At 37.0% G+C, this 16,223-nt stretch overlaps 1 protein-coding gene across 2 annotated transcripts in view; it reads right to left on the reverse strand.

The window, feature by feature from the left end:
• LOC148854638 (ARM repeat superfamily protein) overlaps window positions 1–16,223 on the reverse strand; it is a 91,754-nt gene that overhangs the window by 18,453 nt on the left and 57,078 nt on the right. Inside the window, exons 11-25 of one of the 2 annotated variants that reach the window (XM_088941477.1) lie at window positions 14,731–14,805; window positions 14,267–14,616; window positions 11,990–12,182; window positions 11,591–11,843; window positions 11,163–11,502; window positions 9,720–9,900; window positions 9,451–9,591; window positions 9,077–9,338; window positions 8,484–8,942; window positions 4,908–5,374; window positions 1,214–1,350; window positions 952–1,130; window positions 455–844; window positions 216–341; window positions 66–131 (exon numbers count right to left, since the gene is read on the reverse strand). In XM_088941477.1, coding sequence (XP_088797603.1) covers window positions 66–131; window positions 216–341; window positions 455–844; window positions 952–1,130; window positions 1,214–1,350; window positions 4,908–5,374; window positions 8,484–8,942; window positions 9,077–9,338; window positions 9,451–9,591; window positions 9,720–9,900; window positions 11,163–11,502; window positions 11,591–11,843; window positions 11,990–12,182; window positions 14,267–14,616; window positions 14,731–14,805 — 3,619 coding nt within the window. Of the gene's footprint in view, window positions 1–65; window positions 132–215; window positions 342–454; window positions 845–951; window positions 1,134–1,213; window positions 1,351–4,907; window positions 5,375–8,483; window positions 8,943–9,076; window positions 9,339–9,450; window positions 9,592–9,719; window positions 9,901–11,162; window positions 11,503–11,590; window positions 11,844–11,989; window positions 12,183–14,266; window positions 14,617–14,730; window positions 14,806–16,223 lie in introns of both variants that reach the window. The other variant, XM_088941476.1, reaches the window with a different exon arrangement.

Consider the following 16,223-nt stretch of genomic DNA (forward strand, 5'->3'; position numbering starts at 1 on the left):
AACGAAACAAGACTTTAGCAGGTATAGAAGGACAAAGACCAATGTATTACAGGTATAATGGTTACCTCTGGAAAGCCTCCAATACTAATGATGTTCCTAAAGCGTGACAACGCCCTTGCTCTCCTGTGTTTCTGTAAGAATGAAAAGATAAGTGAGGATGGAACATCAAGAGAACCTTGTTCAGGAATTCACTGAAGGACAAGGCAAGAAAAAACCTGTAGGTGAAGAATATTGTTGAAAAAGTCAACTTCTGCATCTTCACTGCAAAGAGACCTAAATGAATTTAAAGCATGTATCTCTGGAAGCTTCAACAAAATTTCTCTGAGCAAAGCAATCCACTCCTGAAATAAATAATCCAAAAATTATGAAATTACAAGTCACCCATTAACAAGAAAAAGAACTTTTGTGAATTTCATTTGAAGGCCAAAATACAGTGAACTTTCAAGAATGACACCTTTTGAATGGAAACTTCCTTGCACATTGCAGTCCCCATATGCTTTAGAAAGAACTTTTCTATGATACGCTGAACAGACACTTTAGTCCAAGAGATGTCAACATCACCCCTAGCTTCATAAATTTGTTCACCACCTCGGGCTTCACTGCCCATAATTTGAGCGGCAAACTGGAAGAAGGAGAGCAACAACCTCGATGCACTTTGCCTTAAAATCAATTCTTCAGATGACATATCATATACACAGTGAGATAAGATTATTAATGCATGAGTATCTTTGATAGTCGAGAAGAACTCTGGGCTAATATTTTCATAAGCACTAATTCTAGTATCAAAATCCATTTCACCCATTTCCAATGCAGAGATGGCATTCAGTTCACGGACAAGTCTTGCCTGTATCAAAGCAAGGAATATGAGGATAGTGATACTGAGTTGAAAAGTTGAAGAAAATACTTTTGGTTCAATTCGAAACAAAACAATAATAAGTGGGGGCTTGTTACCAGAAAGACTAAGGAAGGGTTACTCATAGCCAGACAATCAAGAAGATCACATATGGACAACCTTACGTCCAGCCCACTAGAAATAAGAAATGGAGAAATGGCCTTTAAAATTTCTCCACTAATATCATTTTCCAATACTGGAACAATGCTTTGAATCACTTGCAAACCTTCCATGCACTCTTCTGCGGTAAAACATATTAAGTTTGATAAATTTATAGATTAAAAAGTGATCCTTACTAGTAATCTCAGAACTCATTCTTACCTGTTTTCCGAGCTTTTTCTGCTAAGAAGGGAAGTAAAATATCAACAAACTTCCTTGCCAACGAAGGATCTTTTACATATTTTGATAACAGTTTGAATATCACCAGCTCCCGCTTTTCAGGCCACTTGACCAATTTTCTAGTATATCAACAAAGATTAGTCATTAAACAGCAAGCTCAAGCACATAACTAGAGAAGTGGATCCAGTAACAAGAGCAATACACCTACCCCTAATGAGATGGGAACCATTGTGCAGATAAGAATGTAATTTGACTATAATTCAAGACGTGGCAACCATATTAACAGATTCACATATTCGAGAACAGATTTTCAACAAGGCTAAGGATCTTTTTTTATCAGTAACAGAACATTTTTATTGATCAGTTAAGGATGAACACACTATAACAGCGAAAGGGGCAAGCCTTGGATAAGCCCTACAAAGCTCTCATATTAAAAGATCCTTTAAGGAAACCACACCTCAAAACACATGTTGTCTTGTTGCTTCCGGTTTAGCTAGCCCATCTGTAATGCAATCAGCAGATCTGTACACCCAACCAGCCTTGCCTCCCAACCCTTGCAATAGGAACCTAGCCTCCCTCAAGGAGTTTCTATATTTACAGGTTCCTCCTTTTCGGTTTGTAACCAGTTTATTACAACCTTTGAATCCCTTTTGTAGAGAACACTGATGTGGGCCCCACGGCTGTAGTCCCCACTGTGTTCGTATGACAGCACATGTAATCTTTGTTAGTTATATCAGTGTTAGTTGGTAGTTATTTCAGACAGCTTGTTATTTCAGCTTATTATTATTTTATTTGCCATGTAAGCATTAAGGGCAATTCTGCCTTTTTTCTACAATTAGTGAACATAACATATAAATATTAAGAGTGGGGCAGCAGATTTAATTTATCTGTCCCTCTCCTTTCTAAACCCTTGTGTACTTCTGCTTCTCCTCCTTTTCTCCTTTTCTTCTTCTTCTTTTCTCCATCCGAAACCTTTTTGGATTCAAGACTGACTGTAGTCTTGATCGACTATTCTCACGGCAGTGTATCTGGGGTGATGCTATTCTCATGGTAGTGTATCTTATTAATCGGGTTCCCTCACGGGTTCTTGACATGAACCCTCCGTTTACCCTTCTATACCCAGATGAGGAATTATTTACTGTTCCCCTTAAAACCTTTGGTTGCACCTACTTTGTTCAAAAGGGTTATTGCTGCTATGAACCTATTTCCGGGAGAAGATTTGTCTCGATGGATGTTACTTTCTTTGAGGAGGTACCCTATTACCCTAGGGTTTCTCCTCAAGGGGAGAGTAGTGAGAATTTGGGCCTTTTTCCTCGGGGGGAGAGCAGTGAGAGAGGAGTTAACTCATATGAGGTTCCTTTACCCATTCCATTGAGTAATGAGGGCTGTAATGGGGAGGGTTGTTAGAGGTGTCAGGAGTTGAAAGTTTATCATAGGAGGTGGAGGCAGGTTGATTTCAGTCATTAGCAGTCCAGGCCAGCCCCAGTTCCTTCTGCGGATCAAAATCCACATACTACAATCCCCTTATCAGATCCAGTTCTCACTGAGATACCTTCCACTGTTGCTACTTCCCTTCCTTCGAATGATCTTGACCTCCCCATTGCAGTCCATAAAGGGAAACGACATTGCACCACATCCACACAGCTCACTGCATTTCCTAGTTTTTGTCCTATGATCGCCTGTCTCCCTCTTACAGGTCCTTTCTTACTTCCATTACTGATATTCCTATCCCCAGAACAGTGCAAGAAGCATTGTCAGTTCCTGAGTGGAAAGATGCAATGAAGGTTGAAATGGATGCCCTTTTGAGAAATAATACTTGGGAGCTAGTTGACCAACCCAAAGGAAAGAAACCGATTGGATGTAGATGGGTATTTACTATGAAACATAATGTTGATGGTTCCATTAAAAGTATAAAGCCCGATTGGTTGCAAAAGGATTTACTCAGACTTATAGTATAGACTACTTGGAGACTTTTGCCCCAGTAGCAAAGATGACTACTATTTGAGTTCTATTAGCCCTTGCAGCAAGTTATTCTTGGCCTTTATTCCAGATGGATGTTAAAAATGCATTTCTGAATGGAGACTTACAGGAAGAAGTCTACATGCAATTACCCCCTGGATTTTATGATGCAAAGACAAGTAAGAAGGTTTGCCGACTGAATAAAGCACTGTATGGACTAAAGCAGTCCCCCAGAGCTTGGTTTGATAGATTCAAACTATCCCTTGGAAAATTCGGCTATGTACAGGCCCAGTCAGACCATACATTGTTCGTTAAAAGAGTGAACACTTCTTTAACCTTGCTTGTTGTATATGTGGATGATATTGTAGTGACAGGGAATGATAATAGTGGGATTGAGTCCCTCAAATGACTCCTTCATCACATGAAGGTAGACGTCTAATCAGATGTTGATTGGGCTGGGAGTGCTGATGACAGGTCTACCACTGGATATTGTGCCTTTGTAGGAGGTAACCTTGTCTCTTGGAGGAGTAAAAAACAAAGTGTTGTTTCTCGCTCTAGTGCTGAAGCTGAATACAGATCAATAGCTAATGGAGTGGCTGAAATCCTATGGCTGAAATCACTACTTGAAGAGTTGGGTATTGATTATGAGAAGCCCTTGATGTTGTATTGTGATAATCAAGCAGCTATTAATATAGCTCACAATCCGGTGCAGCATGACAAAACTAAACACATCAAAGTTGATCGACATTTTGTCAGAGAAAGGGTCTCATCTCAAGAAGTGTGTCTCCCATATATCACCTCCAACATGCAGCTCGCAAACCTTCTCACCAAGGCTGTTCCAAGGAAGAAGTTAGAGGCATACCTATGCAAGTTGGGAATGACATATATATTCCCAACTTGAGGGGGAGTATAGAGAACACTGATGTGAGCCCCACAGCTGTGGTCCCCACTGTGTTCGTATGACAGCACATGTAATCTTTGTTAGTTATATCAGTGTTAGTTGGTAGTTATTTCAGACAGCTTGTTATTTCAGCTTATTATTGTTTTATTTGCCATGTAAGCATTAAGGGAAATTCTGCCTTTTTTCTACAATTAGTGAACATAACATATAAATATTAAGAGTGGGGCGGCAGATATAATCTATCTGTCCCTCTCCTTTCTAAACCCTTGTGTACTTCTGCTTCTCCTCCTTTTCTCCTTCTTTTCTTCTTCTTCTTTTCTCCATCCGAAACCTTTTTGGATTCAAGAATGACTGTAGTCTTGATCGACTACTAATAATTAAGTTCCTATAGTTCAATTGCTTGGCTTTAAGAAGCCCATACAGCACTGATTGTAATTCAGCCCTTGTAGAATCCCCAGTTCCGACTGGACCTCGAATTAGGCCTTCATTGTTCCTAAAAACTCCTCCCATCCCAGAAAGACCAGGCTTGTCTAGGCTGCATACATCAAATTTGAACTTGACATCTGAGAGTCTTAAGTATTCTTGAGCAAAGAAATAGAAAAAGCTATTTCTGTATTCTCAGCCAAGAATTATACATGATTTAAGATTAAAAAAAAGTCCATTAAGATCAAATACTATTTAATTTGAGAACAATCATATTCATTATCAATCAAACTCATCATTTAGATAAGCAGCATAAATTCACAACCAATCACCAGTTCACCACCAACTAACACAAGAAAGAAGCGTTGGAATCATGGTATCACAAGGACAAACCTTGCAGTCTTGTTGTGGCGATGGAAATGACAGTGCAAACTACAAATGAGTGCCTCGAGGCTTGGGAGTAGAACTCTTTCTACAGCATTATCTTCATGATGATCTAAATCATTATTGAGATTCAGGAGGTTCTCAATGAAACCAAGAACATATGATACAACAGCATCGGTTGCTGTCTGCACAGTTAGAATTGAAAATATAGAAGAAACTACAGTTTTGTCTCTACACAAGAAGGAGATTAGCGCTTGGCTTTTACTCATTGCAAAAAAGCATGAGAACAGTGAACTTGGTCTTTCGCTGCTAGAACCACCCTGCTTGAAACTGTCAATCAAAGGCTTTGCTGATATAAAGAACAAATCCCAGAATTCACCACCAAAATCATGACTTTCATACTTATTCAGAGTGAAAGATATGATCTTCAGGCACAAAGATCTCAATTCCTTTAACTGCTTCACAGTTGTATTAGACTGCAAAATATCACAGATCAAAGTTAACAATCATACAAACCCATAAAAAAAATAGCAATTATACAATGTGATACTTTGACAAAACAGGTGGTAAACAGAACTATGTTGTATCGGGGGATCGCTTCTCAGGAGGGAGGAATGTAATATACAGCATATGATAGGTAGCAGAGGCTAACATGTCAGAAGGGGGTGATGTGTTAGGGACAAAACCCACTCTTGTACAGCATTCTTTTATCACTTGATAAATGCATTGCTTGTTAGCAATGACAAAAAATATTGTACAATTCCATACTATACTTGTGACAATCAGAAGAAAAGAATCAGCAATGTTCCAAAAGCATATTTGGCATTCTATTTGCTGTTAAATGGCAATTCTCATCTGAAGCACATCCAACATTTCAGACAAGTGGCAAACACCTTCTAGGATCTTCGTGATAGAACAAGGTGTACTCATGATTACACATCAAACAGCGACTACAAACTTGGGAACAAAATGCAGCCAAGGTGTACCAACAACTTCCCTTAATCGAATGGGTTCTATGTTGTGATTGTTGCCAGCATTAAAACAGAGAAATTCCATCACATCTGAACACAGCTGGAAGGTAGTTGTGGTGTAAGTTTTTATGAATCTGATGCCCTAACTTATTGATTGCTTTTTTTCTTATTGGTACCTATCATTTTTATTAATTCATAATAATATAGAATGCGGCGCTCAATGAGTACAAATAGGCCCAAAATAGTAGCTCCCAAGATACCCCTTGCTATGTTAAAGTATCTGCCAGAGCATTTGCAGATCAGTTAACCAACCTAAATGTGACCTCAGCCTCTCTTGCTAGCTTTCTAATTTCCCTCATTACCTGTCTGAACATCCAAGGTCCCTAGGTGATTGGATATGATCGAAAGATAGGTATATCTTGTCGTTCATCTTATATAGAGACTGTATAGGTAGAAATAATTATAGTTGATGAATCTCATACTCCTATATCTGCTAAGAGTGAAAGTTAAGCTAAGTAATGAAATCTCACTTGAGTACACTCTCCATGTTCATAATTTTCTGAGTTACCATAAATATAAATAAATAAGTTGCCATGTGATCTTCCATCCTAGGTTTTTTCTCTTTCTAGACCCAAGCATTGGGAGGATGATAGGAAGTGGCTATAAAACTAATACAGTATACCTTCTAAATGAAACACCAAGACAGTTTGTAGTCTCAGTCATGTCTCTTTTCTTTTCTTTTCTTTTTCTTTTAAGTATATGCTTCCAAATCTTTCCAGTCTTTGTCAACCTTGAGTCTACGATGTAAAGTGTATCAATTCTCAAAGAATTGTATAACAACTTTTTAGGTAATAAAAGAAATTCTGTTCCATTTCATCTTGTGCATATTGATGTTTGAGGACTTTATTCTATTCCAAATATGGGTGGATATAGAAATTTCATTCTTTTTATCATAGTTTTCAAAGCGTCAAGGCGAGGCTAGGCGACTAGGGGTGCCTTGTTGCCTAGTCACCAAGGCGATGGATTTTTTTATGTCAAAAACATAGATCCTAGGGTAGTTCCCTAGGTACCATAACCATATTTCTTTAATGATTATTTATGATTTTCATAAGAAAAGTATAAATTTCATATTAAAGTATAGAAAATCAGCATATTCATGAGAAGAAAAGGAAGAATGAAAATAAAATTCAAAAATATAGGGGTTGAACCCTTATTTTTGTTAAAGGAAAAGAAGAAAATAAAAAGTATTGGTAGTAGTAGTAGTAGTAGTAGTAGTAGAAGAAGAAGTAGAAGAAGTAGAAGAAGAATATATTGGAAGAGGAAAATGTCTGATTAGATAAAATTTTAAGTTCTTCCTTACTTATTGGTTCAGATTTTTAAGTCTTTGAGGGTTCAATACAGCATTTAGCAATGTTTGTGTTGATTAAACCCTAATAAATAAGAAAATAATAGAAAGAAATTAGTATATAAACACACAAAATGATTATTTTAGTTTAATAATGTCTATTTTATAAATATAATCTCAAAAAAGAATGAATAAAAAAGCATTTTATAGTATGAAGTAGAAAACTGCTTGGCGATTAGGCGAGGTGAGCCTCAAAGGGCGCCTTGACGACTATGCTGTTTATATATGGCTTTATCTTCTTAATACTGGAGAGGAAGTACCACAAGTCATAAAATATTTATAATATGGTAGATGCTCAATATAAATCATCATCACCTAAGCCTTTTCCCAACTATATGGGGTTGGCTAAATGAATACTGTTTCACCATTTCATTCTGTTTAGTGTCATATCCAACTACTTCAATCAATGTCCTTTTTTGTCTGCCTCTATCCCTTCTATCCCCTTCAAGTTGCAACAGACTACTTCTTATGGGTGCTGTAGTTGGCCTTTTGAGAAGTTAACATTATTTTTTGAAAGAAGAAGGAGTACTTCATTAGAACTTATATGCCCCCACAACCCGAACAAAAAAAAGACCAGAAAAGATGGATCAACACATTGTAGAGTTGGTAAGAGACTTGTTCCATAGTATTCTCAGTTCAGGCAGCAGTATATTTAATTAACAAGTTACCATCTCTTATGAACCTGTTCTTAATCTTCCCTTGAGAATCTTTGGATGCATTTGTTTTGTCCATGACGCAAGTCCTAGAGTCAAATTTGATCATAACCACCTCAAATATAAAATTCTTGGGTGTTCCCCTACCTAAAAGGAGAAAACATGTTTCGATCCAATTTTTGGAGAGCATTTTGTCTCGAAAGATGTTATTTCTTTAAGTCTTAAATATCCTTTCCTCTCATACCCATTTTAAAGGGCAGAGTACAAATCAAGAAAGACCGTTTTCCCATCCATTGCATATACCCGTTTCCAAGTCTTATGTTGTTGATCCTGCATCTTCCAATTTTCCGACTACTTTTAAGTCTGCTAGTGTGTCAAGGAAAGATCTGTAGAACCTGCAATTTCTTCCAATATTTTATGATCGATACTATTTCTTTTTTTTTTTTTTGATAAATTTTGATTGATACAATTTCTTCCAATATTCTATAACTTTTATTAATTTAACAAAATGAGGCTTGACAAAAAAAATAGAAACCCAGCAGATAAGAAATATTACCATAGTTGGATTCTCTGTTGCACTGGTCGTGTCATGAACATCCATGTAGGTGCTAGAAAATTTTCCAACTAGACAAGATCCACTGCTTTTTGCACTGTCAAGTCTCAACGTACAGCTTTCCATTACCCGGACAACAAACCCCATCAATAGGTTAAGGAAAGGTTTAATGTGCAACTCATCAAAAACTCTGAGGATGTCTTCAATGACATGCAGGAAACCATAAGTCTTCTTCCAAGACGAGCTATCTGTATTATCCAGGCTGAAAAAATTTATAAAACCAGATGCTTGAAATTCATCCATGGAAACTCTGCGGCTCCAAAAGAAATTATGAGAACCTTCGGTTCCAGTAAATTTGGATTGCAATGGTTTTAGAAGCAAGGTGAATAAAAGAGGAAGCTCATCAATATCCATTTGTGCCAAGAAACATAGAACTGCCCTTCGGTGATGAATACTAGGATTCTGAAAAGGAAAAATACATCATATACACTTCTAGGATCAACATCAAATGATCTAAAAGGAAAACATGAATGGAATTCATCTGTAGCAGCTGCAAGAATAGGAGGAGAATTTATAGTCAAATACACAAACAATACCTTCCGTGAGGCCAGTGTCTTTAACTTTCTAATTTTTGGTATCAATATCCGGATTACCAAAGGAATCAAATCCATTCTGTGCTGTTCCTGAACAAGAGGGGACTCCTTGGACAAAGTCCATGTTGCAAGCTCTTCCCGTAAACTTTTCGAAATGATTAGATTTATCAAATGCTGCTCATATGGGACTAAGAAGTCATCTTTCCAATTCAACAAGCAGCCAAGAACCTGCATCTGTATGTTTGCATCATTCTCATCAAGGAGCCTGAGAAAACCAAAATTCCACAATTTCATATATTAGAAGCACCAATAAAACAGCTGAAAAGCCGCAAAAAACTTTAGATCTATTACAATGGAATGCAAATAAAATTACCAACCTATTGATTAAAATGTCTTTAATAACTTTGCTTAAATATAAAGACTTGGGATTTCGCATCAACTTCAACAAATTTAACCATTCCTTAAGGACTCCCTTCCATTCTTTGCCTTTACAAGCATATGAGTTGAATGATCCAATACTGCAAGCTCAGGATGGATTTAGAAAAAACCAAGGATTTGAGCAATATATTTTAATAAGACAATACGAACTGCATATAATGGAAAACAACACAGAAATAGTGACAAAATAAGAACCAGTTTCCTGTACCTCTCAAAATCATTGCTAGTGTACCCCAAAAACTTCAAGAACAAAGGAATAAGGTGTCGGGACCGAGACTCTGAAATATTTGGAATCTTTTGCAATAACTGAAGCAATAAAGATACTACTGTTGCACATGGTGTACTATCAGAATCGGGAGAAACAAATGAATTGAAGCGCTCCACCAGATCTAATAAGTGAAATCCATAATGAAGATCAGATATCTTAAAAATATAATAACCATGCAAATGAATAGTTAAGTTTAGCAACATGAAATAATTAAGTAAAAGTCTTTTGATAGATCAATTCACAGCTTTCTTTATCCTTTTTTCCTAACATGGATGAAAAAGGCATTAAGTTAAAGGAATCCCAATATTACAAAAGCGAGAGGCACAAAAAAGTATAAGGGTCTTGTAGCATTGAGGTGCAATGCAAGGCATACATCTGGACAAAGGCACAACATTTTGGCAAAAAAAAAACATTAATTCATTAAAAATATGCAACCTGGATTAAAAAAAAAAAAACAGACATGGATCATACCAAATTGCTTCAAACACTAAACAATTCAAGCATGTGAAACTCTTATTACATTTGTCTATCCCCTAGTTACATTACTTCAAGTAGATAGTATGATAAACATCTTACATTCCTAATCCTAGGAGGTTGGGGCCCTTATGGAGGCCGAGGACAGCTAGGCCCAGAACCAGAGGAAAAGACCCCTTCAGGCAAGCCCAAACAAGCACGTACTAGAGTTCAGAGGGAGCATTACCAACATGAATATTTTGCCCATATAAATAAGAATAATGGTATTTGTAATTTTGATCACAGCTCATTCTGTTTTAGGGATAGAGTCTTGGAGATCAGAGATTGTAGCACTACTGTTGCTTCTTTGGTAGAAATTGCTATCCAAGACCCTATCTTGCATCATCTAGGGATTTAAGCAAACAAAAGGTATTTCATTTCGTTAAAAGTTAAGAGAACATTACTAATGCACAAGTACCAATAAAAGGCAATTCTGAAGCTAATACACAATTATACGGGTGTAAAAGACATAAGAATGTATAAAAAAGTAAAAAATAAAGCAAACTCAAAGAAAGATTGTGCCTGGGTTGAAGCGCAAAGAGACACAGGCATGGGCCTTTTGAAAGGGGGTCACCTCATGGTCCTCACACCTACGTGCCTAGGTGCACCCGAGGTGCTCCATTTAAACACTGAAGGACCCACATATGAATTCCCCTTTTGAGTAAGTAATTCAAAGTAAAATTAGTTAAGTAAAAGAGTAATGGTGAATTAAACTTCGAAACTAAACTGTCAAACCTCCAACGACCTAAAACTTTACTCAACACAAACGCATAGACCAGCCATTGCCTAATGTTTTTAAATCCAAGTGTAGAAAAGAAAAATAGACGAGTCCAAATAAACTCGACAAACCAAGATGTGAATTGTCCATACCACATGATTTGTTGGGGGACCCAGGAGGGGTGCTCCCAAGTTCACTACAGAAAGTGAGGAACTTTGATTGGCATTGTTCAAGATAACAAACAAATTTATCCCACACAAGCATACAATACTTGTTTATTAGAACCACAAGGCATTCCAATGTTGGTTCCCATAGATGGCCAAAGCGATTATGAAATATGCCAATAACTCCATTCAGTAAAAGAGGCGCATAAGCTTCAGAGATCCTCCCAGCAGACAGATCCATCTGTATTCTAGAAATCAATACAACAATTTTTCTGCTCGTAGAAATTGAAAGTGGAGTTGATTCAATTGAAAGAAGGAGCTGAACAACCTGAAATTTTGGGGAAATAACAGATGAAGGTTAGTGAAACAAAAATTAAAAACAAGAAACAGATCAACCAGAAAACAGGGCAACATACGTTATGGCACTGGAGTTCAGCACAGCATAACTGTGAACCATCAGTTTTCAATTTCTTTTTGGGAGGTTCATCCATCTTGGATAGCTGAGCATCCAGAAGTTCATAGTGGCACAATATTCTTAGGGTTGAAAGACGAAGATCCTTCTCTGAATGGCACAAATTCTCAGAAAATAACTTGACAGCATCAATAGCCTTCTCTGCCTTAAGCTCTGGATGATATATTTTATGACCTTGATGTTCTTGATATTTAGCACTATCATTAGTGTCATGATAGAATGTTAGTATTTTGTGAAATATGAATAACAAATGAATCAGTACAATTTATTCATTAAAAAAGTTTTCATAAGATGATGAAATAAAATCCCAGAGTATATCAATTTGGCATACTGATCAGCTTACCCATGAACAGAATCTAAAAAGTCAGCTACAGAAAACAATATATGTGAGGAACTTTTGTATTGTCTTGCAATACGGAGGAAGTTGCTGGTTTCTGCAAGCTCAGCTGTATTACCCAAAATTAATTTATGATAGGAAGCTAAACCAGTGCCAATTAAGCTTTGCCAAGTTTGTATAGGAAGACCTGCAATTTTATCTGAAGAAACATGATGTAAATAACCTACCATAAAGCATAGAAGATATCTAGATAACCTAAAGACAGTGCAAGAATTACAACGGTCCAGACATAGTTAAGAATCTTCATACATAAACGGATAGATTGAGTTATATCATACTTAGCCTAAAATCATGTTCTATCAGCATTACTTGAACTCTACCTCCACTCTTTTGAAGTAGAAAAGTTAGGATGATCTGTTTTGATATAAAAACTGTGAAAGAAAGAAGGAAAGAAAGAGAAAAGGAAGTTTATGCAGAGAAAGAAAGAGGAGAGATTGAAGAGAATGGCAAAAACCAAAATTAGGTCTGACCACCCCTTTCATTAGATTATTTTTCCCTTGTAAATTCTTCAACCCATAGTTGTCAAGCCTAGGCGACTAGGCAGTTTTCAAAGAGTGCCACTCCCAAACGCCAAGAAAAAATATATTAGGCGCATGCTTAGGGGACCAAAACACAGATATAATAAATAATATTTATTAAAAGAAAATAAATATAAATATATAATATTGTATTGGTTGGTTTTAGTTTTTATAATAGGAACTGTTGCATGTTATCATGTTTTTGTTGTGAGGAAAATAAAAACAAAATAATCTTTGAGGTTTTCACTTTGACAAAAGAATCAACTGAGGAAGAGGAGAGAACAACAGCCCTCCATTGTTCCTACACAGTCCTCTAAGTCATGGTGAGTTAATCAGTTTCCTCCTTTGTTTTGTTCTCTTTTCCCACTGATTTAAAACAGTGGTTACACCCCATTATTCTACTCTTCCTCTTCCTTTTTGTTGAACTAAAACAGGGGCTCCACCCCATTCTTATTTCCTGGTTTTAATCATATTATCGGACTAAACAGGGGCTCCACCACCTTCTTTTGTTCTTAAATTTCTTGCATGTTTTCAGCTTTTTTTCCCTCATTATTAGTGTCTGAAACAGGGGAGGAACAGGGGCTACGCCCCATACTTTTTTTCTTCATTTTCTCCTTTTGTTTTAGTAATTGTTCTCATCAAGCAACACTGCAACAAACAAAAGCACAAAAGTATGTGCAGAATACATAAAACCAAAAAACCTAGTTCAGAAGGGGTAGAAACCCAATGGCTTCTTATTTTAAAATTCCATTGCCTAGGCAAGGGCTAGGCACCTGGACGCTAGGCACCTGGACGCCCCATGGTCGCCTAGCCTCGCCTTGGCCCTTGAAAACTATGCTTCAACCTCTGCCTCCTCTTTTTCTTTGTTTTCAGCAACCACAATAGAACTGTAACTTTCCCTCACTAGGAGTTTCGTTTTTTTAATCCCATAAGGACTGTCCAAAATCCCAGCTGCACTAGGATCATTGGATTCCTTGCATCCTTTGTTCATGGCTTAATGACTGGGCTTGCTCTTGAAATTACTTCCATAAACTACATACATTTGAGGAATTGTTTCATTCTGATTTTTATTTACTTGTTTGAAATTTGGTAAGGTTCTATTGAAGAATGGCGTTTTCTTTTGGGTTTTGCTGTTGAAGAGATAACAGTCGAAGAATACCAAAAAGAAGGAAAGAAACGATTTTGGCATTGTGAGTAGGTCATCTTTGTTGTCAGAAGATCTACAACTGCATTTTCTCCAATTGAAATAAGTGTGCCACGGTTACAGATGGTGTGGTTGGTCAAACATGCATGCTTATTACAACACATTCTCCATTGTGAATTTTGAATTTAACATCTTTTTTGTTTGATTCCAAAAAAAAACATTTTACCTATAAAATGAAAAGCCTCCATTTTCTTCCTTTTTCATTGTTTGGCCACATCAACCTTTTTTTCCATTCCATTCTGTTTAGTGCCATAAACATTATTAAATTATGAATGCCTAAATCATTTCTTACTACTTAAACCTATGTCCTTTCCAGTCCTTCTAGCCCCTTCAACAGTTCATTTGATGGATACTCTTTTTTTTATTGATAATAGTTTATCTTTATTAATATCAAGAGAGAATTGATGCATAAAAGTATGCTACATACTCATATTGTTGATCAGATCAGATGCATCTATTATATTTTATGATAAAGCATATAATCAGAACTGTCAAACTCACCTGCTCCAGTTCTCAAAAGTTGATCAAGTGCATTTACCAAATCCATTATTAAGGACGATTCTGCTTGGGTACCAGTAATATGAGGGTAGCAACTCAGAGTTCCCCAGAGCAAAGCCAACTTAGACTCATGGAAATGAATATTTAGTGAATTCCTATTAGCGAGATCATTTATCTCCCTTACCCAGTGGCATATATCCTTCTGGAATAAATTGCACATCTTTGAAGTCACCTCTCCAGATGTTCCATGCAAGTGGTCAGACAGTTGCATTTTCACTTGCACTCTTTCAAAAAATATCAGGATCAAATACATGACTTCCTTTGGTGAAGCTTCAACCATGTCACTCAATGCACTGAAAGTTCAATTAAAAATAACCAAAATAGGTATTGACAAACTGACCAAGACAAAAATAAATAAAAAATCATTAGAAGAATCAGGGCAACAACAACAGTGATGTTGGTTTTACCTTAATATATGACTTCTAAAGACATATGCCAGAAATGGATCCTTTCCCAGTAATTCTTTGATAAAATTTAGCAAACTGAAAAAGGTCAACCATGAAAAAATGTTACAAAAGATGTTAATATATCAATACAATTAACCCTTTGACCAAACCATTGTCTCAAGATATGACTTCTAAAGACATATGCCACAGAAGGATCCTTTCCGAACTAAAAAAGGTCAACCATGTAACACTGGGAAAATAGATGCTAATATACCAAAACAATTTTTTTTATGAATGATAATAAATTTATTAATTCATAAGCAGATTTAGAGTGAGTTCATACAACATCCCAGGGAGAAGCGCGAACTGCAGCCCCTCCTTGAATCTTACAAGCAAACTAGGAAAGAAAAGCAAGAATCACAACTGAGCCCAAAACATTTCTTCCTTATTTACCCCTTGCTTAGCTAACACATCTAACAAAGTATTTGTTGATCTCCCCACCCACTGTTAGTGACCAACATATTCCTTGTCAACCAACTAAAATTCTTCACTTCATTCTTGTAACGCCACATAGCCTCTTCAGGATTTTTCAACCAACCCACCACCACTTTGGAATCTCCCTCAATTGTTAGGTGTTGTACCCCCATCCGGTTTGCAAGTTGCACCCTTTGTACAGCAGCTAATAGTTTTGCCCTGATGTAGTCCCCAATTCCAAAGGGACCTGAGTAGAGCAACAAAATCTCTCCCTTCTCATTTCTCAAAGCACCCCCCATTCCAGATAATCCTGGATTACCCATGCTACTTCCATCAAAGTTCAACTTCAGTGAGCCTTCGAATGGAGGAGACCAGCTTGTAATCGATTTGTCCTTTAGGGATGAACACCTCGCTACTGTTGATCAATTTCTCCAAAGGTCATTAAAGGAGAATTGATGAAAGATTTCCAAGGTCTTTAGCCAAGGTATTGCCCTATTCAGCACACAGTCTTTCAATTCCTGACTGCACCATTCCTTTTCTTGAAAAACTCTAGCATTCCCTTCTTCCCAAAGAGTCCAAATCAAGGCAGCACGAGCACATCTCCACATAATTCACCCTATTTTTGTAGGCCAATAAAAGGTAGAATGGTTGAAGAGCATGTGAACTTCTGTTGGTAAACTCCAATTACTCTAAAACAACAAAAGTAGCCAAGCCCAAAGGTCTGCAGAAAAGGGACAAGAGATTTATAGGTGATAATAATCCTCACCGTGAGCTCTACAGAGGATACACCAATTAGGAGAAATACAGAGGAAAGGTCTTCTCTTTTGTAGGTTATCTAGAATGTTTACTTTCCCATGGAATACTTCCCAACAACTCTTTTGTAGGTTATCTAGAGTGTTTACTTTCCCATGGAATACTTCCCAACAAAACGCCATAATTTTTGGGGGAACTGGCCTGCACCAAATTTCTTTTGACGGATAGGGTTGGTGAGTAGAAAGTTAAGAAATGGGCTTGAAGAAAGAAGCACAAGTGAAGGTTCC

Source organism: Nelumbo lutea, chromosome 4, assembly GCF_056320005.1.
Source record: "Nelumbo lutea isolate HS-2025 chromosome 4, American lotus-T2T, whole genome shotgun sequence".
NCBI classification, from domain to species: Eukaryota; Viridiplantae; Streptophyta; class Magnoliopsida; order Proteales; family Nelumbonaceae; genus Nelumbo; species Nelumbo lutea.